The sequence below is a fragment of the Bufo bufo genome, chromosome 8 (assembly GCF_905171765.1).
Source record: "Bufo bufo chromosome 8, aBufBuf1.1, whole genome shotgun sequence".
Lineage (NCBI taxonomy): Eukaryota > Metazoa > Chordata > Amphibia > Anura > Bufonidae > Bufo > Bufo bufo.
The window spans coordinates 49,678,345-49,701,951 of NC_053396.1; the positions used below are offsets into that span (position 1 = coordinate 49,678,345).

Consider the following 23,607-nt stretch of genomic DNA (forward strand, 5'->3'; position numbering starts at 1 on the left):
TGTTTGGAGAGGTTAAAAATACCATTGGCAGTAATAGCTTCAATAGAAGGGGGAGTAGCCTCTGTTATGTTAGTCAAGGGAGGAGTGGGGGCCTTACCAAGATGAGGAGTCCCTATTGTGACTGTGGGCTCTTCATTTTTCTTATTTTCTTTTCGGGTATTCTTAAGTTTTCCTCCACGGCATCCTCTAAAACGTTTCGCCTTTTTCTGGATTGAGATAGAGTGGTAAAGAATTGGGTTATCTTGTGGTTCTGTTTGTCGAATGTCTCCCTGTGTGGTGATAGACCTGTCGGTGTTAAGAATGGAGTGAGTTGTTGGACACTGCACAATGTGGGTCTGATTGGCGGTGTGAGAGAGAGTGGGGTAGTATTTGGTGTTATTTTCCCTAAAAAAGGGCTCTCGGACAGATTTTTTGGAAGGGCTAAAAAAAGATCATCATGGGTGGTAGATGTGGAATAGATGGAGAAATTAAGTGTGGAGTCTGCTGGATGTTCCTCTGGTGGTCCTTTGGAAGACTCCCCAATAGGCCCAATGAACGATGATGTAGCAGCTTGCTTGCTACTAATGGGTGGTGTTGAGATGGGGGTGGGCAGAATATGGATAGAAAGTTCCTCGACACTGTCAACCGTGGTAATGGTATTGGATGTCTGAGGCCCCTTCTCCTGTGTGTAAATAATATTTTGATTGATTGCGGTTCTATTGGTAAGTGGTTTATCCTTATAAAATGTGACAGGGGCCATATTAGGTCTAACTAGCTTTGTAAGATCTCTAGTAGGAAGGGACTGGCCAGGATGAAACTTATGGTACTCTTTAGGGGGAACTGCTCTTTGATGTCTGTGGTAATTTTTATTATAGAAAGTTATTCTCTGTTGGGGATATGTAATGGGGTGGATTTGCTCGCGTACCAGAGGCTATAATGGAGGGATTGAAGAAGGTCTATTGGTATAGATATCTTTCGGCTGAGCACTCTGTTTTTGGGACCATTTACGTTCCCAATTTCTGATTTTATCCTGTCGGTAATCATTCAGATCCCTCAGGAGTTTATTGCACTTCTTACGGACCTCATTATATTCAAAAGACCTCAGCATACTACGTTTGGTGGACAGATTGGAAAGGGAATTACTAGGGGTAGATCTAACACCGAACACAAAAAAATTAGGGAAATAATAGCCAAACACTGGCCTATCCTACAAAAAGACCCTATACTAGGGAAAATCCTTCCCCCCACCCCATTCCTTACATTCAGACGAGCCCCCACCTTAAAAAATCTACTGGCACCTTCTTGTCCTAAACTGAAACGTAATTATGCCCAAACGTCCATTATTAGAGACCCAGTAAGTCTCACGACAGCTACAGCCGACCCTCCGGGTGTTTTTAAATGTAGGAAAACCATGTGTAAATGTTGCAGGATGATTGCACATGGAAGGAAGGAAATAAACATCCCAGATACAAAGGAAACCTTCACTTTTAAACACCACCTGAGCTGTAGCTCAAAAGACGTTATATACCTAGTAGAATGCACATGCCAACTCAAATATATAGGTAGAACGACTCAGACTGTTAGAGAACGTATGAATGACCACCGGTCGAATATCAAAAGGAAAATATTGACCCATAGTGTCTCTAGACGCTTTTCCGAAATACACGATGGTAACCCGCATGTCCTGAGGGTCACTCCACTTGAATGGGTTCCATCCTCATTCCAGAACCTGGCCAGAAAAGAAATGTTCTGGATCTACCGCATGAATACGTTGACACCCTTTGGACTAAACGAGAGTCTAGAGTACACAAAATATTAATTTAAATATTAATTAAATTATTCCTTCTGGTGGTTACCCTCCCCCCTTCAGTTTTATATATCCTTATATCATTTTATGTATGTACTCCCTACAGTGTGTATGTATGTGTAATCTCAAACATGCGCGTTTCCCCCCCCCCCCCCTGCCCCCACAGCAGACATTTGTTTTTGGATGTATGTATATTAGATATATTTTTGAGTTTTCTACTACATTCAACCGGGTGTATGTATGTGTAGTGTATATGTTGTATATATGTGCGTATATATGGATATGTATATTCTTATACATATCTTCTCCATCTATAGTGTGTGGTTTTCTTTCGGGTTTCCACTATGTGGTGGATCGATCTTATATTTCATATTATATTTATTATAGTTTTTATTATCCTGTATGCATACATATACTGTATATTTTATATATTTTATGTGAATCTTTTATATATTTATTATTTTTCATACATTTATATTATTTTCTTACTTTTTAATATTCCCTAATGTGCATTACCCTCTAGTGCTACTTTGACTTTCTTCACACCTATTGATATATTTCTAATTAGCTTGAATTGTTGCTTCCATTCTTTTTATTTTCCCTTCCGATCCTTATATAGATTCCCCTACCCTGCTGGCTTTCTAAAGCATGTACCTTTAAACCCTCTGTGGTATTTGTATTCCATTCATAGGAACATTTACATTAATCCCGTCCCCTTTGGTTTGTGCGGTTCAGCTAACGGAAACCTGGCACTGAGGTGAGGTGGAACGCACTTCCGGTGTATGCGTTCCACACCGGAACTCCGGCGCCGGAATCCTGGCACTGAGGTAAGGTGGAACGCACTTCCGGTGTTTGCGTTCCACACACCGGAACTCCGGTGCCGAGCATGATTACTAGTAACAGCCCTTTGTCCGGTCCATAGGATTTTATTTTGACTATTATATCCCTACCATTTTAATATTTACCATAGTACAATACCCCTATCTCGCTCCCTAGTTATTTATTGTACTCTCCAGTACTCAGTCATTTGGAACGCACTTCCGGTTGGTGCGTTCCACATACCGGAAATCCAACTTTTGTCCACTCGTCTTTAAGGTACATTGTTTTTCGGTCCTTCCACCATGTTTAACAGGGCCGACACATGTACCACTGTGTATATGGACAATATCAAACATTCAGTATGTATATATATTGTGTTTGTGCTGTTCTTTTATTTTATTTTAGATTTGACTTTCTATTTAAACCCATTCTTTTCTATTGGACTTCTGATGTCACTTCCGGGACCGGAAGTGATACTGACGTTTTTTGGGCGCCAAAAAAACGCCCTATGTTTGATTGAATGTGACTTGCTATATTTAGATGTGTGTTTGATGCAATTCCTTGTATATGCCTAATACCTTCTCTGCTCCTGAGGAAGGGGTTTATCTAATCCCCGAAACGCGTTGAGCCCACCTGACTTATTTATGTATTAAAGGATTATACCAGAAGTTCCAAGTAGTGGACTGCCGTATTTTCCAGCTACTCTACAGGCAAGCCAGGCGAGGGAGGTGGTTGTTTTGGGTGTCTTGAGCTTTATCCCACTACACCCCTCCCTGGTGAAGTGAGTGTGGTGTATATCACCTTTTATACGTTATATACGTTTTAACGTTGTCCATTTGATTTTAACTATCAGATGTGCTATGGTTTTATCATATGGTTATTGAGCACCAAACAGCTCTTTTCTCCCCGCTCTTTTTGGTAAGGGGCATCTATTTATTATTGGAGTATATTTTATAGATCTATATATTCCTTTCAATAGCGGTTTGGCGCCATCCGGTGATTTTTCTCCTCTCTCTTCACTGCATTTACACTATATCGCATCTTTGCCTATAGTTCATCACCTAGGCTGCCCTGCTTCTGTCCTAGTATCTTACTGGTCAGTATCTTCCAGACCACCAATTTATTTGTGTATACATATATTTTTATATATATATGTATATAGTATCCTTTTCCTCTTATTTATTATAAACTGTTCTCCTCCACTCTGGCCTCCACCTCTGGCGCCCTGCGTGTTAACCCCATATCTCCTTCCACAGGAGTACAGGACTAACCCTCTCTTTTTTCTTCCTCTACCTCTATCAGCTCACAAAATGGCAGACTTCTTCTCCAAGCTGAGCAACTCCACCTCTCCTGGTAACTCCAACTGTTCCCAGGCTCTTCCAGCCTTCCGGGACCCAGTCCTCTCTCTCTCTCTCTCTCTCTCTCTGGGAAGCCTTCTGGATCGCTGACCCTGGCTTGGTCCTTATCCGATGGGGACTTACACCAACTCGTAGGTCCTTCCATCCACCATGAGGCCTCACAGGGTCTGTAACCACATTCCACGGTCCCACTGACCTTCCGGGAACCAATCCTTTCTTCCTTGACAACATCTGCGTTGCTGACAGGCATCAGTCACTTCTGACAGTGACTTTGACCGCTCCAAGCCCCACAGACCTGAGGATGGCACTGGATCCTGTCATCAGCCTCTGCACAAACATGTCCCCTCATGTCACCATCTCCTCTCTCTCTGGCACAAAGCAGCATGAGTCATCATCTGTTTTGCATATCTAGATCCGGTAGTAACTTCGCTGTGTGGGGAAACAGCAGCCTCTTGTGGCAGAAAACGGAATGACAGTCTCAGAAACCGCATTCAAGAATCAGTGGCTGTTTCTCCATCTTACATACCACCCCACTAAAAGGTTGTCGTCCTCGGCAACCCTCCCCATCCACACTCTTTCTGTGCATAGCGCTGTGGGGGGTAAACCAGCATTGGCCCTCTAGTTCAGACGGACCTGCTCCGCTTGCCAGCCATTCAGAACTCTCTCCCAATCATCCAGCAACATCGACCTCTCGGACGCCACCCCACTTAAATGTGCCACGTAACGGGACTGTTGGCATGCAGGTCGGGCAATGGGGCTCAGCCACGGTAGTTCTTTGGCACACTCCCCTTGGACTCTCTCATATTTTAGAAGATGGCGCAACGCCGCCCCCTGAGCTGGGTCCTGATTCGGTGCCACTGGCGCCGGGGGACAGTCTCCCACCACGTTCCCATCCATAACGGCCGCTGTATCCTGCCGACTACGCCAAGTTGTAAGACCGTGAACCGGGGAGGGACCCCCAGGATACAGCGAAGTCATGGAATAAGGAAAGCGACACGGACACCAGCTCCTGATGCAAAAACATTAACTTTACTGAACAGTGGTATAAACAGATATTACAACAGCAAGTATAGAGAGTATATATCACATATATATCAAATACAATGAACACGTCACATTCCTTTTTCTTGCCCCCCCAATGACACTGTTCATATGCCCTGAGTACTCCCAGCCTGGACGCTGGCGTGGCCTTGTAGTGTAGCAACAGTGGAGTGTCCAAAATACCCTATACCTGTCACGGATGGTGTACAGGAAACAAGACAATACAATATGAACAATGACTCACTGGATCCACAACTAAGGAACAAAAGGGAGACCACTGCAAGAGACCTGCCGCTCTCCCTTATTGCTCAGCCTATGCGACCACCCCAAAGGTGGATGGGCGCATATCCACGTACCTCGACTATCTTACACCTGATGACCCTACAATAGTGAGGGGACACGACCACCGGCTCCCTACACAGACACGGAGGGAGTCAGGGTCACCTGGATCCAGAAAACAGAAAATCATAAATACATAAACAGAACTTATCTTGCAGGCGACTGGGGACAGTGGACTGAGAACTGGGAACAGCATGCACACACACTCCAGGAAGTTGTATAAGCCGCACACTACTGCATTCTGGGGAGGAATTTAAAGGGCAGCAATCAGTCCAACTGCATGACAGCTGAGATAGACTAACGAGATGAGGAACTTAACCAAAACAAAGAAACTCAAGGAGGAGGATCTGGAAAGCTCCTGTCAGAGCTTCTCAACTGTCTGGTTGTGACAGTACCCCTCCCTCTACGAGTGGACTCCGGACACTCAGGGCCCACCTTCTCAGGATGGGACCTATGGAAAGCCCTGATGAGACGAGTGGCCTTAATGTCCGTCACTGGGACCCACATCCTCTCCTCAGGACCATAACCCTCCCAATGAACGAGGTACTGGAGGGAACCGCGGACAAGACGAGAATCCACAATCCTAGAGACCTGAAATTCAAGATTTCCATCAACCATAATCGGAGGAGGAGGCAAAGGCGAGGGTACAATAGGTTGAACATAAGGTTTCAATAAGGACTTATGAAAAACATTATGGATCTTCCAAGTCTGAGGAAGATCAAGACGGTAGGCAACAGGATTGATGACAGACAGGATCTTGTAAGGCCCAATAAACCTAGGACCCAACTTCCAGGAGGGAACCTTCAATTTGATATTCTTGGTAGACAACCACACCAGATCACAAACATTCAGGTCTGGACCAGGCACACGTCTCTTATCTGCCACACGCTTATATCTCTCACTCATGCTCTTTAGATTATCCTGAATCTTTTGCCAAATAGATGACAAAGACGAGGAGAATCTGTCCTCATCAGGTAAACCAGAAGACCCCTCTCCCGAGAAAGTCCCAAACTGCGGATGAAACCCATATGCACCAAAAAATGGTGACTTATCAGAGGACTCCTGACGACGGTTATTTAAAGCAAACTCAGCAAGGGACAAAAAAGAACACCAATCCTCCTGATTCTCCGCCACAAAACAGCACAGATATGTCTCCAGATTCTGATTGACGCGCTCTGTCTGGCCATTCGACTTCGGGTGGAAAGCAGAAGAGAATGACAAACGAACCCCCAAGCGAGAACAGAAAGCCTTCCTGAATCTGGAAACAAACTGCGTGCCCCTATCAGAGACTATGTCTGAAGGAATACCATGCAATTTGACAATGTGGTCAATAAATGCCTGCGCCAGCGTCTTAGCATTGGGCAAACCAGGAAAAGGGATGAAATGCACCATTTTGCTAAAACGGTCCACCACCACCAGAATCACAGTCTTCCCCGAGGAACGAGGCAAGTCCGTTATGAAGTCCATGGACAGATGTGTCCAAGGACGGGAAGGAATGGGTAAGGGAAGGAGAGGACCTGATGGCCGTGAATGAGGGACTTTGGCACGAGCGCAAGTCTCGCAAGCTGCCACAAAACCCTCAACCGACTTACGAAGCGCAGGCCACCAGAATCTCCGAGCGATGAGATCCAGTGTGGCTCTTGCCCCCGGGTGCCCAGCAAGGACCGTGTCGTGGTGTTCTTTAAAAATCTTGTGTCTCAAAGCGAGAGGCACAAACAACCTCCCAGGAGGACAAAGATCAGGAGCCTCTGACTGGGCTGCCTGCACCTCCGCCTCCAATTCAGGAAAAAGAGCAGAGACCACCACACCTTCAGCCAAAATGGGACCCGGGTCTTCAAAATTCCCACCTCCCGGAAAACAACGTGACAGGGCATCTGCCTTCACATTCTTAACCCCAGGGCGGAACGTGACAACAAAATTAAACCTTGAAAAGAACAAAGACCATCTGGCCTGTCTCGGGTTCAGACGCTTGGCTGACTCCAAGTAGGCCAGATTTTTATGGTCAGTAAACACAGTAATAGGGTGTCCGGCTCCCTCTAGCCAATGGCGCCATTCTTCAAAAGCCAACTTGATGGCCATTAATTCCCTATCTCCCACATCATAATTTCTCTCTGCGGAGGAGAGTTTCTTTGAGAAAAAGGCACACGGTTGCCATTTGGCAGGAGAGGAACCCTGAGACAAGACCGCACCCACCCCTACCTCAGAAGCATAGACCTCAACTATGAAGGGTAACGAAATATCAGGTTGTACCAGGATGGGAGCGGAAGCAAAACTCTCCTTGATATTAGAAAAGGCCTTACGCGCCTCTACCGACCAGGAAGAAAAATCGACCCCCTTTCTGGTCATATCAGTGAGTGGTTTAACAACAGAGGAATAATTCAAAATAAATTTCCTGTAATAATTGGCAAAGTCCAAAAAACGCATCAGCGCCTTCTGATTCTCAGGAAGCTCCCACTCAAGCACAGCGCGGACCTTCTCGGGGTCCATGCGAAAATCAGAAGCGGAGAGAAGAAACCCCAGAAATTGAATTTCTGGAACCGCAAACACACATTTCTCCAGTTTCGCGTATAATTTATTCTCCCGCAGAATGAGCAAGACCTGACGTAAATGTTCCTTATGAGTCTTGAAATCAGGAGAAAAAATCAAAATGTCATCCAAATACACTAATACAAATTTTCCCATTAAATGATAAAAAATGCTGTTCACGAAATGCTGAAAAACGGCTGGGGCATTCATCAAACCAAAAGGCATAACCAAATTCTCAAAATGGCCCTCAGGGGTATTGAAAGCCGTCTTCCATTTGTCTCCTTCTCTGACCCTGACCAGGTTGTATGCCCCTCTTAGGTCTAATTTGGAAAAGACTTTAGCCCCAACAACCTGGTTAAACAGGTCCGGGATCAGAGGAAGCGGATAAGGGTCACGAATAGTGATACTGTTCAGCTCCCTGAAACCCAGACAAGGTCTTAAAGAACCATCTTTTTTCTTAACAAAGAAAAAACCAGCGGCAACAGGTGACTTCGAGGGTCGTATGTGTCCTTTTCTCAGACTCTCAGAGATATAAGCACGCATAGCGACCCTCTCAGGTTGGGAAAGATTGTATAAACGAGATTTAGGCAGCTTGGCGCCTGGAATGAGATTAATAGGGCAATCGTACTGCCTGTGCGGGGGCAAATCCTGAACTCCACTCTCAGAGAAGACATCCGAAAATTCAGAGAGGAAAGGTGGTACAGTCTTAGTAGAAACCTCAGAAACAGATGTCATGAGGCAATTCTCTCTGCAAAAGTCACTCCAACCATTTATTTGCCTCGCTTGCCGATCAATGGTGGGGTTATGTTTAGTGAGCCAGGGTAGCCCCAACACTAGAGGAGTAGGCAAACCGCTAAGGACGAAACATGACACATCCTCAACATGAGCATCACTCACAATTAAACGGATATTGTGAACTATGCCCTTTAATGATTTCTGAGAAAGTGGAGCGGAATCAATAGCAAAAACAGGAATATCCTTTCCCAAAGTGCATACCTGGAAACCATGAGTTATTGCAAATTGATTTTCAATGAGATTGACAGCTGCTCCACTATCCACAAAAATCTCACAAAAAATGCTTTTGCTCTCTAGTGCCACCCTAGCAGGCAGGACAAACCCGGAACTACAAGCAAACGGAAAACCTTCAATTTCCGCCTCAACCCTGCCAATAGTAACAGACGGAACATTTTTAAAAGATTTTTTCCTTTTTGTTTCTTTATTACTCCCAGAAAACTGCCTGAATCTCTTAGAGGGACAAACATTTGCCAAATGATTTATACCTCCACAACAAAAACAAACCCTCCCATGCGGGCTGAATTTTCTATTGTCAGAGGCAATCAACCCCAGCTGCATGGGCTCCTGCTCAGAAGGGACTGACAGTGACTGAGACCCCTGCGCACAGAAAGAGACCGCTGCACTGTCCCGGGACTGAGTATGACAGGAAGGAGAGATCTCTCCTCTCTCTCTAAGACGCCTGTCAATACGAACGGCCTGAGACATAGCAGAATCTAAGGAGGTAGGTCTCTCATGAAAGGCAAATGCATCTTTCAATCTCTCTGAAAGACCATGGCAAAATTGACTTCGGAGTGCAGCATCATTCCAACCAGTATCAGCTGCCCATCTCCGAAATTCTGAGCAGTATATCTCTGCGGATAGTTTACCCTGGCATAACAGACGTAGTCTAGACTCAGCCAGAGCAATACGATCCGGATCATCATATATCTGACCCAGGGCTAAAAAGAATTCATCCACTGAACGGAGGGGCCGTGCCCCCTCCGGCAGCGAAAAGGCCCAGGATTGAGCGTTACCCCTGAGCAGCGATATAATGATCCCCACCCTCCGTTCTTCATCACCAGAGGAATGGGGAAGAAGGCGAAAATGGAGTTTGCAAGCCTCTCTAAAACGCACAAAATACTCACTACCCCCGGAGAACGTATCCGGGAGCGAGATCTTAGGCTCAGAACAAACTCCATGAACGCAAGCTGAACCGGTCACTTGAAACTGAGAAAAAGTCTTACGGAGATCAGCTACCTCCAATGAAAGACCCTGGAAGCGCTCAGCCAAAAGTGAAACCGGATCCATGCTTGAGACGGTTTTGGCGGCTTATAATGTCACGGATGGTGTACAGGAAACAAGACAATACAATATGAACAATGACTCACTGGATCCACAACTAAGGAACAAAAGGGAGACCACTGCAAGAGACCTGCCGCTCTCCCTTATTGCTCAGCCTATGCGACCACCCCAAAGGTGGATGGGCGCATATCCACGTACCTCGACTATCTTACACCTGATGACCCTACAATAGTGAGGGGACACGACCACCGGCTCCCTACACAGACACGGAGGGAGTCAGGGTCACCTGGATCCAGAAAACAGAAAATCATAAATACATAAACAGAACTTATCTTGCAGACGACTGGGGACAGTGGACTGAGAACTAGGAACAGCATGCACACACACTCCAGGAAGTTGTATAAGCCGCACACTACTGCATTCTGGGGAGGAACTTAAAGGGCAGCAATCAGTCCAACTGCATGACAGCTGAGATAGACTAACGAGATGAGGAACTTAACCAAAACAAAGAAACTCAAGGAGGAGGATCTGGAAAGCTCCTGTCAGAGCTTCTCAACTGTCTGGTTGTGACAATACCCCAGGCTCAGAGTCACGGTACCAGCCCAACAGAAAAACCGTACCCAAAGCGGCGTACACAGCAGAGCCCGCAAGTCGATACTGTGCTGCAGGGTAGCGGACCTGACCGCTGGTGCACACGGCAGAGCCTGCAAGTCAATAACCGTGCCGCTAAGTCACTGACCTGGGTATGTCCTGTGTTAACTGGTTGCTCCAGACAGACAGCAAGTCCCTGCCACAATATGTGATCCTGCAGAACCTGTACTCTGACCCTCTGTTCCGATCAGCTTCCTGATGCCGATTCTCATTCCTGCGAACAGAATCCGGATCCACACGGTTCTCTCATGCAGCTCACAAAATAGCGGACTTCTTCTCCAAGCTGAGAAACTCCACCTCTCCTGGTAACTCCAACTGTTCCACGGCTCTTCCAGCCTTCCGGGACCCAGTCCTCTCTCTCTCTCTCTCTCTCTCTCTGGGAAGCCTTCTGGATCGCTGACCCTGGCCTCGTCCTTATCCGATGGGGACTTACACCAACTCGCAGGTCCTTCCATCCACCATGAGGCCTCACAGGGTCTGTAACCACATTCCACGGTCCCACTGACCTTCCGGGAACCGATCCTTTCTTCCTTGACAACATCTGCGTTGCTGACAGGCATCAGTCACTTCTGACAGTGACTTTGACCGCTCCAAGTCCCACAGACCTGAGGATGGCACTGGATCCTGTCATCAGCCTCTGCACAAACATTTCCCCTCATGTCACCATCTCCTCTCTCTCTGGCACAAAGCAGCATGAGTCATCATCTGTTTTGCATATCTAGATCCGGCAGTAACTTTGCTGTGTGGGGAAACAGCAGCCTCTTGTGGCAGAAAACGGAATGACAGTCTCAGAAACAGCATTCAAGAATCAGTGGCCGTTTCTCCATCTTACAGATGGAACACAGGTGACTCTTAGAGCCTGCGTCTCCCGACCATGAGCGAAGCCAGACTGTCCTCCTAGCTGCATTGGAGAGTGCGGCAGACCTGGCTGAGAGTTTGACGAGGCCAGCCGAGGTATCTGCTAAAAAGTTAGATGCTTTTTTAAGCATGGGAAGGGACGCCAGAATTTCTTCTCTAGGGGTACCTGCTGCAATGTCTTCCTCTAACTGATCTAGCCAGACCTAGAGGGTTCTGGCTGTATAGGTAGAGGCAATGCTAGGACGTAACATTGCCGCATTTGTTTCCCAGGATTTTTTTTAACATGCTCTCTGATTTCTTATCCATGGGATCCCTCAAAAGTCCCATGTCCTCAAACGGGAGGGAAGATTTTTTTGAAATACGGGCAACTGGAGCGTCCAGCTTAGGTGTTTTGTCCCATAAATTTGTTTATGATTCTTCAAAGGGATATTTCTTTTTGAAGGAGTTGGGGACCGTAGTTCTTTTTTCAGGGTCTTTCCATTCTCTCGACATTAAAGCTTTAATATTATTGTGGATCGGGAAGACCCTTCTACGTTTTTCTCCCAGCCCCTGAAACATGTGATCCTGTATGGAGTGGACCTCTTTAATATCCTCAATATACATGGTCGCACGGATAGATTTTAATAGACCGTCAGTCTCTTCTGGAAGAAATAGGGGTCTGCCAGAGCCGTCATCCGAAGAGGCTGATTCAGAGACAGAAACTAATTCTCCCTCATCAAATTCAAGGGGAACATCAGAGGTGTGGGATCTCTGTGAGGTAGATGGCCATGGTGACTGAGAAGCCATTTTTAAATCAACAGCGGAATTAACTTCCTCCTTTATAATTGCTCTAATAGACTCCAGGAGAGATGGCGATTTCTCAGACACTATCTTTTCTCTGCACTTTTCAAATAAAGCTTTCTTGCTCTTTGAAGCAAAGGACTTTTTACAAATGGCGCATTTTCTGCGACCCACTTCGCTGGCTGGCTTGTTAGTCATGGTCTCAGTGCCCTAAAAGGGAGACATAGGGGTAATAAGACCATAATACACCATAATAAAACCAGGGCCACCACCTCACCAGATGTGAACAAAAGTACCCAATATAAGGTGATTGTTCATAAAACATCTGTGCACAAATAATACGATTTTATCTCCCTTGAGGGGAGGAGGCTTACCGGGCTATGGGCAGAGGCAGGATCACCAGCTTCCTGGCGGTATCTTCTCCTGAGGCAGGCATGCTTGAACCCCAGGTGAGCGTGAGCTGGATGGTCGGCTGCTGTCAAAAAACACCAGCATCTCAGCTCCTCAACTTTAACCCAGAAGTGACGCGCCCGAAATCTCGCGAGATTCTCTTGCCCAAGGAGAATCTCGCCTGGTGACCTGAAATCCCATGCGATTTTCACATGCACAGGGGACTTGTGAAGCCCGGGGATGCCTGCAAGCAGGGCTTACTCCAGAGACGGGAAAGGGGCGGCGAGCGCGACCCCGAGGGACCCGTCTCCTGCACCAGCCCTCCCAACACGTGGGGAATAGATCCAGGCTGGACGAAATCGATCTTCCTGGCACTGCAGGAGTGCTCCTACGACCCGAGGACAGGAAACAACGACTGGTGAGGTAAGGGGGAGGAGGCCTTTTTGAATAGTTGCTCCTACGTTGTTTCCTGTCCTGGGGGCGGGGACACCCTCCTGTAAGTGCCGTTGTGGAGGTGCCAGGAAAAAATAGCTTTTTTTACACCGTTTTTATTTTATTTTTTTGACTGTGTTCACCTGAGGGTTTAGGTCATCTCGGCTGCACTGACCGGAGTCCAGCCACCGGACCTAGCCAAAATGGAGCACGAATGTTGAGCAATGAACTGTTGGGCGAACAAGTTTGTTTGCTCCACAATCAGATTCACAAAGTGGTCACTGAAAAAAAAATATATATATCATATTCAGTGAAGCCCACTGTGGGAATCTGGATTCCTGTTGGCCAACAAAGTCAGAAATCACGGGCTCAAAATCCTCTGGGGTACACCAGACAAGTTCACTGGTAGAAGGCTCAGGTGGACTTATCTGGTGGGCCGGAAAACTAGTACGAGCCCCAGGGCTGCTTATACTTGTGTGGGCCACAGGGTCCCTGGCATGGGGGTCCCCTGGCTCTGCCTGGCGGCGTCACCGCCGCCTTGGGGGCTCATCATCACTAGATGATGAGGAGGAGGACGCGGATGACAAGAGGAAAGTGGGGTCATCCTCTTCCTCACTGGGGCTCTCGGAGTCGGAGACAAGCAGGGTGTATGCCTCCTTGGCCAAAAACGTCCGGCGGGCCATAGGAAGTGTGTGTGTGTGCGTGTGTGTAAAACATTATTTAGTGTGCGTGTGTGTGGGGACGGGTGTTCACGTTCACTTTCACTTATACCCTACCCTAACCCACCCTAAACCTAACAGAAAAAATTAATTAAAAAAATTAAAGCCCCAAAAATTTGATTTTTTTTTTTAAAAAACATTCAAACTCGATGATCAGCGGTCCGAAGCCGAACAGCGTTGGGGTGGGCAATGCGCTAACAGTGGCCGGACGCTAAGAGTTCCGGCCACAGTCTGCGCACGCACAAAAAAATAATAATAATAAAGCGCTTGCGCCCCATAAATGTGTGTTTGTATGTGGGGGGGCGCAGGGGTGCAAGCTGCAGCACCCCCCCGGGGGGTCTAGGGTCGCACAGCTGAGTGTGTTGTGGACCCCAGACATCCGATCAGGGTGAAGCACAAAAAAAACAACTTTTTTTCCCCCTCAACTATCGCTCAGTCTCCCTGCTTAATCTAACCTTTCCCTAAACCTGTCCCTAATAACTTTTGAGTGCCAGATGGCACTATGGTGGCTCATGTGGGGGTGCTGGGCTCAGAGGTGGATTGACGGGCTCCTCTCTCCTGGCTCCACGGAAGCCGCGTGGAGGAGGAGAGCAGAGCTGGGGGAAGTTAACCCCCGCCTGTCCAGCCAATAGGATGCGATCCTGAGAGGTGATGTCACCGCCACCTCTCAGGATCTAAGAATGGTGATTGGTGGTGTATTATCCCACCACCGATCACCATCCTATTCCGGGTTATCGGGTGACCGGAGACCCTAATGACCAGGAAACGCAGCAAACCGCAGGTCTGAATTGACCTGCGGTTTGCTGCGATCACCGATATGTGGGGTGTCACAGGACCCCACTCGGCATTGTCACAGAGTGCCTGCTGAATGATTTCTGCAGACACTCTGTTCCGATCACCGCCTGCCGCGAGGCAGTGATCGGAAATACACAGGGCGTACATACACAGGGCGTGTCCTTAAGGACTCGGACATCAGGGCGTACCTGTACGCCCTGTGTCCGTAAGAGGTTAAAGGGGGTGTCTTAGATTTCCAATGGGAGTCCCACACCTATAGGGGATGGGTGGCCAAGGTACAATACTGCTACCAATCGGTGATGGGTGGCCACAGGAAAATGCTGCTGCCAGTGGGGGAGGGGTGGTTAGTGGACAATGATTTTGGATATTTTGTGCTGTACTTTGTTATTTATTTGGTGCTGTTGGGGAGATATGTTGTGCTGCATGGTAGTTTCAGATGCTTTTGGAGAGATATTTTTAGCTTTATCAAGAGAAGTGTTGCTGTTGGGAAGGTGATGTGGATCGCTAACTAAAAGATTTGATATTTCTATGTTACAATTTTGTTTCCTTTTATATTGACTGTTTAGATAGGGGCATGACCAAGTAAGGCTACTTTCACACTAGCGTTGTTTTAATCCGGCGTTCAATTCCGACACCGGAACTGCCCGCCGGATCCGGAAAAACGTGTGAAAACGGATTACATTTGAATCCTGATCAGGATTTTGATCACAATGAAAAAATGCATTGGAAAAAACGGATCCGCCATTTAGGGACTTTAACTTTTTTTTCACATTTTTCGGGTTTAACATGCAAAAGCCGGATCCGTTTTGACTGAACACACAGTGCCAGATCCGGCGTTAATGCAAGTCAATGGGAAAAAGGCCTGATCCGGCGTTCAGTCAAAGTGTTCAGGCTTTTTGGCCGGAGGTAAAAATACTGCATGCTACGTTTTTCTGAAAAGCCTGATCAGTCAAAAAGACTGAACTGAAGACATCCTGATGCATCCTGAAGGACTGACTCTCCATTCAGAATGCATGGGGATAAAACTGATCAGTTCTTTTCCGGATTTGAGTCCCTAGGACGGAACTCAGCGCCGGAAAAGAAAAACGCTAGTGTGAAAGTACCCTAAAGCTAAATTTGCCACAGCGTGCTATTTTAAAGTAGAACTCCCGCAAAAAAGTTTTTCTCTGACCTGCTAGAAAGGTGCATGATATAACCTGTAGGGGATGTAATCTTCTCATCAGTGACTGTATTTGTGAGCTATCCCCACTCTTCTTATTGTAGCTGTGTCATGTGACCAACTCTCTGATCTCCAACTGACACATGATAAGAAGTCAGTTACTTCTCTATTCATTCCTTGAGGCTCCCTTAAGAATACATAGAGAAACTGACTTCCTGTCCACACATAAGATGCTGTGTTATTTGGAGAGTCTGATTGCTGGTCACAGGTGAGATGCATAAGGCTACTTTCACACTAGCGTTTACATTTTCCGGCAGAGGATCTTAAAACCAGAGAAAAACACTTCTGTTTTGTCTCCGTTCATTGCCAGTGGGGACAAAATGTAAATGAACAGAACGGAATGCTCCAAAATGCATACTGCTCCATTTGGTTGCATTCCCATACCGGAGAGCAAACCACAGCAAGCTGCAGTTTTCTTTCCATCATGGGATGCGGAGCAAAGCGGATCCGGCATGACCCACAATGCAAGTCAATGGGGGCGGATCCATTTTCTCTGACACAATAGAAAACGGATCCATCTCCCATTAAATTTCAATGGAGTTCATGACGGATCCGTCTTAGCTATGTTAAAGATAATACAACCGGATCCATTCATAGCGGATGCAGATGGTTGTATTATCAGTGACAGAAGTGTTTTTGTGTGAAAGTAGCCTAAGGGAGGCATAACAAATACAGACACTGGTATGAAGATTACATTCACTACAGATTACATCATGTACCTTTCTAGCAGGTCAGAGAATAAAACATTTTGTAGGAGTTTTTTTTTTATCAAATAGTTTTTATTAGTTTTGCATATAAACATAGCATACATAGTCAATAACATCAACCCCCCCCCCCTCCCTTTTCACAGTCCAAGAGTGTTCCAAAATATTCATCAGTGACGATATCCCGGCATCTTCCCTACTATACCCCAAAATATGCATGCATCTTTCCCCCTTACAATGCACAATATATCAGAAAAAGTCATAAAAACCATACCTATTTTACATAAATATGTTACATGAAGGCACACTAAGAAGAAGGCCATCAGCTATCTACCGGCGCCCCTTTACCTCCTTCAGTCGTGTGTTAGTATTAGTGGCGCCATTCCAAGTGTATCCAGCCACGCACTCCAAATATCCTCAAATTTTTGGGCACATCCTCTTTTAGAGTACACAAACGTCTCCAAACGAATCAGCAAATTTACTCTAGAGATCAGCTCAGGATCTCTAGAGTTAATCCAGTGGTATGAAATCAACTTGCGAGCTTGGTATAGGATACGAAGAATAGACAACCGATGGCCTCCAGTCATAGTTAAGTCAGCAACATATCTAAATAAATTGCCCAGAAGGGTTAGAGAATCATTACAGATCACGTCTGCCTCAGTCTTGGTATTTCTGAAGTGTTTAGGTTAGCAGAAATGGAGTATAGGTATGCTCAACCCCGCCACACCTAGCACGGACCACGCCAAGAACCACAGCGTTACTTGAAAATAGGAAGAAAAAGGTCAAGCTTGGTTGAAAATATTGCCTTTATTTTTCAGTGCGATTAAGAGCCAGTTACAGTCCAGACTGGACTGTAACTGGCTCTTAATCGCACTGAAAAATAAAGGTAATATTTTTAACCAAGCTGGACCTTTTTCTTCATATTCTGAAGTGTTTAGGGTGGTTATAGCACCATCTAGCGGTGTTAAGTTGTATTACACTTTGTTTTTCCTGTTACAATACTACAGCATTGTGGGTGGAGCACTGCATTGTGGGAGTGCAAAGCATTCTAGGAGAGAGAAGTCTCCAGGAGACAGTTCAGAGCTGTCCTATGCATGTCTCCTTCTCAAACTCCACCATCCTTGTAAAAGCATATCTGGTGAGAGATTTACCTTTGTTTCAGGGACATTGTGCGATGCAGAGGTGTTTAGTCAGTTATAATTGTTATTCAGGGAGTTATAACTGTTAGATGTTAGACATGTATACCTATGTATAGGCAGCCATTTCACCATGTGCTTTCACTGTCAATGCAAATGTTATAGTACATGCTATCCATGCTTAATACTTATACATGTTATTTGCATTCTTGTAGTTTTACTGAACAATCCTGTTTTACCAATCAATCATATATAATCCAATCAATCGTATAAGATCAATCAATCACATATGAACGTCCTGTTGACCAATAAACAAGTTAGACTACAAAGAACAGTCCTCTTATTTGGAAGACAGGAATGGTTTATGCTGAATGTCAGACTGCACACGTGTGAACATGTATGAAGACCGAACATAAACATATAACTGGATTTCTATTTTTGATATGGGTGCCTCTTGATTCTGTATCTGAATAGCATGCTTTAGATAGATTTGTGCAAACCATTCTCTGTATACATACAATTTGGCCATATTAGTGTATAATCCGAGTAGCCCATAGTACCCAAGATTGGCCTTGTCTTCACCAAAATATTCTGAACAGTTAGCAAAGTGTTCCCATTGGATGCAAACATTTCAGCCTCTTGTGCTGATAATAATGAGTTTGCCTTTACCAGAAACTTCACTATCTTCCCTGCTGTAGACCCCAGGAGTTCTTCTATAATGGAATCATATGTGGGCTGCTGGGGTTTGTGTGCAAGGCCTGCTTTGTAATCCCAATCTGCCCTGACATCAACAGTGTTATCAACATACACTGTACAGTACTGACTCACCTATTAGTTTATTAAATTCACCAAACCTCAATCCATCCTATTGGCCACTTACTTTGAACATATACAATTTTGCTATGTAAGTATACTATATGTACACTTCTCATACAGAAGTACCTGTGTGAAGATGTTTTGAATAGGTTTAAGAGGCCTTTTCTTGACACCTGGAAATGATTTGTATTCCACAAGCTCTGTGACACTATCATGAGGCATGTCCCATCCCAACAAATCTCTGAAAAGCAAAAAAAAATCTATAAGCAGACTTATGCCATATTCTGTGAATTTCTATATTTTTTTCTTGTATACCTTCAGAATACTTTGAACAAGCTTACATTAAAATAACATTTTAAGGCAGAGATAAATAATACAAGGTAGTAAATACAGTACCTGAGGTACAAATGTAATCAGAGAATATAATAGGAAAATTTATTTTTATTAAAGATGATATATTTTATTAAAGATTGTACATCTGACAGAAAGATAATCATGATGCAGCATTCTGAACATATGCTTCCATGAGAGAATAATCCTGTAATATAGTACAGTGTATGGAGCACAACATGACAGCACACCAATGGCATTACAGGGGCTTCATGTGTATCCGTACAGCCTCTTGTTCACAGCTCTGCCCTATGCATGCGACTTCAATGTGTCATAAAGTAATCTGATACTCAACTGCCACCAAAGATAAAATAGTAGATTGGAAATCTACCAAACATGTAGGTGAGTATGAGCAATAATAAATGTAATAGTCCATTTACATGGACCAATGTTACTGGAAATTATTGGGAACAAACCATTTGTAATGACCCAGAGTATGCATTACCACCTCCTTTGTACCCCCACTAACTTGGTTGGTGCATCTTGCGTCATTTTTGATATTTAATGTCATTTCCTGCAATGTGTGTATTCATATTTCCTTTTAAACTACTTTTTGGATAGTAGGGACTGGCACTCACTATGTGGATCACAACATCAGCTTTTAATGTTTAAAAAATATGACATATGTCTAAATCAGAAGTGAATACATGGTACATAATACATAAAATATCCCCCTAAAAACTCAATAAAATTTCCACTTGTCTAACGGTCCTAGATGGATGACATGTGCAACTAGTTCAAATTGGAAAGTCCATGATACAATATTTCAATCTGGGACAATGTTCCTTTAAATACCAGCAATCAACGTCCGGACAGTACTGACTTCTTTCGAGTCTGTGATTCAGATCTCGATAACATACAATCCGCCAATTGTGGCGTTCAGTCTTTCCTCACCGTAGTGGGTTGTGTGCGGTGGTCACAGGCTGTGGAGAGATATTGCTTACCGGTGTCTGCAGATATCCGGCCCTCTCGTTCACCTGCCTTCCACACCGCGCTGCTGCACTTACTTCCGGCGTCCTCGCACTCTGTTCTAGGTCACGTGTTCCTGCAGAGATATCGCGGGACTTCGTTACTTAGTTCCGGTATCTGATGTGCTAGTGCGCATAGCAAGATGGGAGAAATGGAGCGCTCCAAATTTGAAAAGTCAATCAAATGATCTTTCTCATGTCCGGATTAACACTTGCAGCAGGGATTTCCACGCCAGACGCGTTTCGAGGACTTCACTCCTCTTCCTCAGTGGCTGAATCCCTGTTGTACATCACTTCCTTTTATGTCCCCACAAGATCATTATAAAATCTGGACTGGAATGTATTTTGAACACATTGCGGTATCAATGCGATTTGCATGCGTTTTTTTCGTTGTCCATGCGTTTTTTCTTTCCATTGCATCAGGATATTATAATAAGTATAGACAGCGAAAAAAGCAATCTTCAGTTGATCAATTTACACTCTTAAGTTTATAAAATACATCAACTACATAAAATACATGACTCCTGTTAAATTTTAATTTTAATTTTAACAGGAGTCATGTATTTTATGTAGTTGATGTATTTTATAAACTTAAGAGTGTAAATTGATCAACTGAAGATTGCTTTTTTCGCTGTCTATACTTATTATAATATCCTGATGCAATGGAAAGAAAAAACGCATGGACAACGAAAAAAACGCATGCAAATCGCATTGATACCGCAATGTGTTTAAAATACATTCCAGTCCAGATTTTATAATGATCTTGTGGGGATATAAAAGGAAGTGATGTACAACAGGGATTCAGCCACTGAGGAAGAGGAGTGAAGTCCTCGAAACGCGTCTGGCGTGGAAATCCCTGCTGTTAATCCGGACATGAGAAAGATCATTTGATTGACTTTTCAAATTTGGAGCGCTCCATTTCTCCCATCTTGCTATGCGCACTAGCACATCAGATACCGGAACTAAGTAACGAAGTCCCGCGATATCTCTGCAGGAACACGTGACCTAGAACAGAGTGCGAGGACGCCGGAAGTAAGTGCAGCAGCGCGGTGTGGAAGGCAGGTGAACGAGAGGGCCGGATATCTGCAGACACCGGTAAGCAATATCTCTCCACAGCCTGTGACCACCGCACACAACCCACTACGGTGAGGAAAGACTGAACGCCACAATTGGCGGATTGTATGTTATCGAGATCTGAATCACAGACTCGAAAGAAGTCAGTACTGTCCGGACGTTGATTGCTGGTATTTAAAGGAACATTGTCCCAGATTGAAATATTGTATCATGGACTTTCCAATTTGAACTAGTTGCACATGTCATCCATCTAGGACCGTTAGACAAGTGGAAATTTTATTGAGTTTTTAGGGGGATATTTTATGTATTATGTACCATGTATTCACTTCTGATTTAGACATATGTCATATTTTTTAAACATTAAAAGCTGATGTTGTGATCCACATAGTGAGTGCCAGTCCCTACTATCCAAATTTTCCTTTTACTCTGACTGATTGGGCGATCAGTCTTTGACTAGAGCACCTTGACCATACTGAGAAAGGTGGTGAGCTATCCACAAACACATACCTTTTAAACTACTGTTTATGTGTAGTGTGCCTGGTTTACCAGCAGGTGATGGCAATCTGTGCAGAGCTATGTTAGATAGAATGGAACCCTTCTTCCATCCTATTCCCCACTCTAGAGAGGGAGGGGTATGTTAGTTAGTGTGCAGTCTAGCCTACCAACCTCAGGGAGAGGTTATGTGTCAGCCAGCAGAGCTCTGCCTGCTCTGCTGTGCCAAGAGGGCCTGCCTCTGAAGTCTTCATGGTTGCTTGTCTCTTCCTGGGCTTGCATTGCCTTCATCCAAGCTGAAGCTAGAGCTTGAGGTACTCAAAGCCAGGACAAGAAATTCCTAGGATTAAAGTAAGGCCTCCTGCATACGACCGTTTTTTTTTTTTCAGTTTACTGTCCGTTTTTTGCGTTCCATATATGGTCCGTATACGGAACCATTCATTTCAATGGTTCCGCAAAAAAAACAGAATGTACTCCGTATGCATTCCGTTTCCGTATTTCCGTTTTTCCATTCCGTTGAAATATAGAACATGTCCTATTATTGCCCGCAAATCACGTTCTGTGGCTCCATTCATGTCAACGGGTCCGCAAACAAAACGGAACACATACGGAAATGCTTCCGTATGTCTTCCGTATCCGTTCCGTTTTTGCGGAACCATCTATTGAAAATGTTATGCCCAGCCCAATTTTTTCTATGTAATTACTGTATACTGTATATGCCATATGGAAAAATGGAACGGAAAAACGGAATGGAAACGGAAACACAATGGAAACAAAAAAACGGAACAACGGATCCGTGAAAAACGGACCGCAAAACACTGAAATAGCCATACGGTAGTGTGAAAGAGGCCTAAGAGACAGACTACAGGTAACCTAAGTTCCAGCATAAGAGGAGAAGTTCCTAGTTACTCCAGCTATCTTAGCAGAGCTGAGATTGTTGCAGAGAAGCGTTTGCCTGCCATTTAAGCCAATACCTGCTGATGACCAAGATAAAGTTTGGGAACTGTTTGGATTACCGTTTTTTGCCAAGTAAAGCTCTGTTTAACATTACTACAAGTCTGGACTCTTATTCCTTCATCGTCCAAGTTCAACTACCCATTTTGCACTGCTTCGGACCACTTCACGTCTGGGATCCAAGGATATCCAGGTAGGCGCACCGTGACATGTGTATACAACATTTACAGAGACATTATAGGCCACTCTACACCACTCTGGCAATCCTACCCTGGGTACCAACACTACCATCTACAAAGGGGACTCCATGTCCTCTTTGCTTAACTGCAACTGGTGTCACGTTTACTTGCTCTCTAAGAGGGACATATTTCATAGAAACCTCCTAAGGGGCAAGGGATACCCCAGACACCCTGATAGTGGGCCCGTTGCACATTCATTCCCCATAATCGTCTGATCATCCAGGAGGTAAAAGCTCTATATGCATCCAGCAATGATCTATTCTGTATGGGGACTAGCCAACACTACACCTGTGGATAGGGGACAATGCCTTTAACATAAGAAAACTGTTTTCTCTCGGTCATGTATTCTACAGCTTTGTTGTTATCCTATGGTTAGGTCTATGAAATGATTGTTTTATATTACCTGTGATTTTGTAGCCTCATAGATGTTCTGTGGTGAATACTTTCTTTCTGCTCTGCACTGTCTTGCAATATACGAGCACTCAATGTAGAATAACTGACAGACACAGATCTCAAAATCCAACGAAGACTTTTAAGAATGGCCCAGTCATGACTGGAATGAAAGTCTGTGCTTGCTGAACATGGCTCCTACATAAATTTAAAATGGACAAAAATATTGTAAAACATTGATTACATCATTTAGTTATCGTTACATGACTTTTCTAAAAATATTTTTCCAAGTACACTTTAGTATCTCAGTTTCTTAACCTTTCCGCCCCAAAGAATTTTCTGTTTTGCATTTCCCGATTCCATAACTTTTTTATTTTTATGTCCACATAAGGGCTATTTATTTTATTTTATTTTTTTGCAGGACAAGTTGTAGTTTCTTATGGTGCTATTTAATATTACATAAAATGTTGTAGGAAGCTGGGGGGGGGGAAAGCTGGATGCAATGTAAAAAACAAAAAATTATTCTGCCACTCCCTGAGCAGTAAGCCTGACCTGTTACCTTCATTCTACAGGTCAATACGATTACAATGATACCATATTTATGTAGTTTTTATTTTACTTTAATACTGAAAAAATTATAATCTTTGGAAAAATT

The 23,607-nt window shown here is 44.6% G+C and overlaps 1 protein-coding gene across 1 annotated transcript in view; it reads right to left on the bottom strand.

The window, feature by feature from the left end:
• The window catches only part of ARL13A (ADP ribosylation factor like GTPase 13A), a 101,151-nt gene that overhangs the window by 10,556 nt on the left and 66,988 nt on the right, over positions 1 to 23,607 (bottom strand). The window contains exons 5-6 of the mRNA XM_040406283.1: positions 22,966 to 23,150; positions 18,572 to 18,686 (exon numbers count right to left, since the gene is read on the bottom strand). Of these exons, the coding sequence (XP_040262217.1) occupies positions 18,572 to 18,686; positions 22,966 to 23,150 (300 nt within the window). The remainder of the gene's footprint in view (positions 1 to 18,571; positions 18,687 to 22,965; positions 23,151 to 23,607) is intronic.